At 33.3% G+C, this 4,670-nt stretch overlaps 1 protein-coding gene across 1 annotated transcript; it reads right to left on the bottom strand.

Annotated features, from left to right (window-relative positions):
- Positions 1-2,783: 2,783 nt before the first annotated feature.
- On the bottom strand, positions 2,784-4,185 carry LOC137711860 (transcription factor bHLH162). The gene is made up of 3 exons (XM_068451015.2): positions 3,854-4,185; positions 3,233-3,589; positions 2,784-3,096 (listed from the first exon to the last, which is right to left on the bottom strand). Exons 1-3 carry the CDS (start codon positions 3,992-3,994, stop codon positions 3,031-3,033), a joined length of 564 nt encoding a protein of 187 aa, XP_068307116.2. The 5' UTR covers positions 3,995-4,185; the 3' UTR covers positions 2,784-3,030.
- Positions 4,186-4,670: the final 485 nt, after the last annotated feature.

Raw genomic sequence — 4,670 nt, forward strand, 5'->3', positions numbered from 1 at the left:
AATTTTTATTTAACGGTTATAATTAATATAATTTTAAAGAGATCCTCATGTTTGTAGCTGTTAGATAAAAATTCAACAATCTACACTGCTTGATCAAAAGGATCCTCTCATTAGGCTCAGGAGAGGATCCAAATCCCCTCATCATCACTTTAATATATTCTAAAATTTTCTCATACACATGCATTGGTGAATGCATGCGTTTTGATGACTAAATCATACGTGAGTAACATGAATAATTGGGACTGTGGAAGGTATGTTATATATGTTTGACTGTACAACAGTTAGTCTTCTTGGGTATGGGATTACAAAGTAGATCCATGCCGAATCGTAACTAGAAGATAAATCGTAATGAAAACAACAGTATGATGAAATTTTTTTAACTGCATGTAAGACTGACTATAAATATGTCTTACTAAAACATAACTATATATTATTATATTAATTTTTGGTAATATTTAATAAATAAGTGATGAATTTACTAACAGCTAAAACAGGTGTCAAATTTTCATTATTCCCTTCACCTTTTTATTCAATAAAAGGATTAAAGCTTCACTTTATCATTTTAAAAAATATTTGAAAAAGAATGTGTTTGGTTTATATGGACATCAGTAATTTTTCCTTACAAGTTACGAATGTATAGGTAGTATTTTTGGCACATAGCTAGGAGAACAAACTAGTTATACGTACAAAAATAATTATTAATAGGGAAAATCCGTTACACCATATTTTTACTTAAAATTTAACACAAGTTTTAAACTATTAAACTATCCCACTATCAATAGTTGAGGTTTAACCAAATATGATAATTAATTAATTTGATTTTTTTAAAATAAAAACTTACATTGAAGGTAAAAATATGAAACCTTTCTTCTTCTTTTTTTCTTTCTCTTGGTCTTCTAATCCCCATTAACTTTCCATTTCTTTCCTTTTCTTTTCTCTTGGTCTTCACCAACAATCTCTTCTGTTCTCTATTTTTATTGAAAGTTAACCCCAGCTTTAAGTTCATACTTCGTACAGTGCTGCCAAAAAAAAAAACTTCCATCTTTCTTCTCTATCCATCCTCACTTGAGATAATTTTTTTGCTTCTGCTAAACGATGTTAAATATTAATTGTGCAAATCATTGCAGAACTCTTTTGAATTCCAGAGATGAATAACAAGGAAGGGAAGAAATAGCGTTGGCTGATAGAACAATTTTGTTTTTTGATACTCATGTCGAAAAAGAGGAACCCTTTTAGTTTCCAAATTACCCGGATTAAAACTAAAGAAGAGCAATGAACCTTTTGTATTTGGAAGATGGTCAAATTTTTTTTAGAAAATTTAGGTTCTTTCACTCAACGTGAACAAGGAAAAGAGACGGAACAACTTTGAAAATCCAATATGAAGGAGTGCCTGCGTAGGGGAGAGAATGTTCTTCCTTGGCCTGCAGTGGTGAATAAAAACTGGAGATGGAGAGCCATTGAGAGTTTTCTTACTTGATTAACCTTTGAAATTCATACCATACGAGGCTTGATTGATTACTGTGCATTTTAATTGTTATTTTGTATATAAGTTAAAAAAAAAGTAATAATAATTTCTTATGAAGGGAAATTATAATAACTAATTAGATATCAGACTAAGTCTTAAACATTGATAATGGGATAAGCTAATGGTTTTAAAACTTGTGTCAAATTTTGCGTAAAAAATATGGTGCCACAGATTTGTCCCCATATATGATACTAAAATAGTTGTACAAAAACTTATTAACCTAATGGTAGACAGGGAATAAACTCCGTTTCATATGATTAGCACATTAACACTGATTAGTTTTACACAAACTATATTACTAGAAAAAAAATAGTTATGTTATATAATATAGTTTTGGAGCATTTTATGGGGTTGCAAGGGGGATATATATATATATATATAGTTCAAGTAGTTATAAGTATTTACTTTGGCATTTGAAGTCCTATATTTGTTTCTCTCTCCTTCGCTTTCGCTTCTTGTTAGAAAAGTCCATAATTTTAAGATGTTTATGTAAGACTTGTTATTTTAATTAAGCTTCACCTATGTATCACTGCTAGAATCCTAGCTACTAAATCTAGTCTTGCTGTAATTATATAAAATGGACGTTAATTTGCAACAAAATTTCGCGAGAACACATAATTCTACATGGTATAGGTTTGCCCTCTGCCTCACAACTCTAAAACCCTAGCTTTCCTTTCTTCTCTCCAAACCGACGTTCCTCCCCTGAAAACCCTAACCTTCACTTCCTGTATCAATGTAAGGCAATGATTATATATATATATAGATGCGAGTTTGAAACTTGTTTATGATCATTTAACCCTTATTTCATGTCTATAAAAAAATCCTTATTGTGATTGAACTTGTCACTCGACTCATAACCTTCCAAAACACAGCCAATATTTGTCCGAACCCCCTTTACTTGTAAGAATACATCTTGGATCAGCCGATTATGTTATGGCATGAGCCCCACTCATCGCGACATGTCCCTGGAGTTGAATATATACCTCATTCAAGAATTGTTTTAATTTTAATTTTTATCCAATCCAATAGAAAAGGCAAATCTCTTAAGATACACCAGATCCAACTTGGTTACTGATAAGGTGAATAGATTTGCCATTTCTTGAAATCTCTCTTCTGATCGATTTCATGAGGATGAATATATGTAAAAACATAATATTAAGGATTCAACACCCTCTATGTGTAATCTTGTATATAAACATGAAATTTTCTAATTTTTTTTTTATAAAGATGGTTAAGAATCAATACTTTGAGACCGATGTAGAAAGGGGAAAAACAACAAACAAAATGCTAACTCCAGACATCTGTGAGTGTGTATATATACATACATATATATATATATATATATATTAATTGATTTGTTGACCATTAGCTCAATGGCTCGTCCAGCAACTGGGAACATCAGTTTATCCTAATTAAGCATCTCTCTCCTTTCGGATCTCCTTCATGATGCAGTTGCTAAAACCTTATTTATAAATCTTCAGTTTTCAAAAGGTAAAGCTAGCTAGCTACATCAAATCCTGTAGTCTCTGCAATACCGTCGAAGTATCTACTCCAACTCTAGAAATTTTGACCTACAAAGAATCATCACCAAAAAAAAATTAATTAATTCCGTTTCATAAATGACCTTAATTAATTGTTTTAGTATTTTTTTTAAGGTTAAAATAAAGGGTAAGACGATATTAGCTTCTCGGATAAATGTTTTAGTACCTGAGCATGCACCGAGTGGAAAACTTTATCGCCTATGGTGGTAAAGCTAGCACTGACAACTTCAGCTCCTTCTTCCTCAAGAACACTGATGACTTCATAAAACATGAAGTTCTTATTCAACCCACTGATCAGCATCACTTCTATGCTTGAACCCGAGTCTCTTAATTCAATAACTGGCAATCTTGAGCCCATCATCGCGGTTTTTTCTGGGTCAATATAGCCAATGTCAGACTTAGAACTGCCTAGTTGTGACCTCATTGCTCTCTCCTTCCTCTCTTTCAGATTCTCGATTCTCTCTCTCAGTTTCTTTATATAGGATGCCGCAGTATCAAGCTGATTTTGCTGTGACATGGTATCCTGATCAATAGGGGAAAGGAATATTGCAATCAGTAAAGCCAGTAATAAAATTTGATTTCTATTGAAATATATTTAATAAGGATCAACGTTCTCTCATCCCAGATATTTGATATGTTACGTCATTAGATTATTGAATGATTCATATTCACCGTCTTACAACATAACATGTCATAAATGATACAGTGAATCATTTTTCCATTCTTAAGTAAAGGGATACTGATCTTTCAAAGCTAGTTAGAGAGGGTGATGACTATATTTGTATACCTTGGAGTTGGTGGTTTTGAAGTGTTGAGGAGGAACAAGTGAAGCAAGCTTGAAGCAGAGACTTTTCATGTGAATTCTTCTGTTTCTTTCCACTGTCTTCCTGTCCGGTTTGGAAGAAGACTCACTGTTACACTTCTTCATCCTCTCTCTCTCTCTCTCTCTCTCTCTCTCTCTCTCTCTCTCTAAAAAGAAGCAAAAGCCACAACACCCAAAATCCAAGGAAGCATGAAAAACAAGAAATAGAGAGCAAATTAAGGGAGAGACTTTGGAAATAAGGAGGAGAGACTTTGGAAATTAGGAGGAGCTTACTGTAACCTGGATGCTTATATATAGTTGAAGCTACTAGTCCAGCCGATATAAGCAAAAACGAGTAAGGGGAACATACACTGAACTTTCGATGTCATTAACCTCACAAGCAACTGGGGCCTGCCCTAGCAGATATAAAGAAAGGTTACGTGACGGGATCTGAATTGGGTAGGACCCATTCTGGTTCTCGTGGATCCGTTGGATTTTGTTTGATCCAAAACGAAATATGATTTAAGGTGTCCGCAGAGGCGGGCTGATTTGCTGACTCTTGACCTTTTGACTGCTTGCTTCTCTGAGAAACCCGCGCTTCCACCGTCCACTTTTCATGTTAAATAAATACATTTTAAAAGTATCTGCGTCTCTGTTGGAAGGGTTGTTTTCAAAAAAGAAACAAGTATATATTTTGCCTTCACGGATCAAATACCTCCGATTATTGTATTTTGTTTTCAAATTAGTTTTGAGGATTTTTTATTTTTTTTTGCTTTTTTAACAGCCAATGTGATGTAGTAAA

This window comes from Pyrus communis, chromosome 14 (genome assembly GCF_041283825.1).
Source record: "Pyrus communis isolate YQ-2024b chromosome 14, ASM4128382v1, whole genome shotgun sequence".
Lineage (NCBI taxonomy): Eukaryota > Viridiplantae > Streptophyta > Magnoliopsida > Rosales > Rosaceae > Pyrus > Pyrus communis.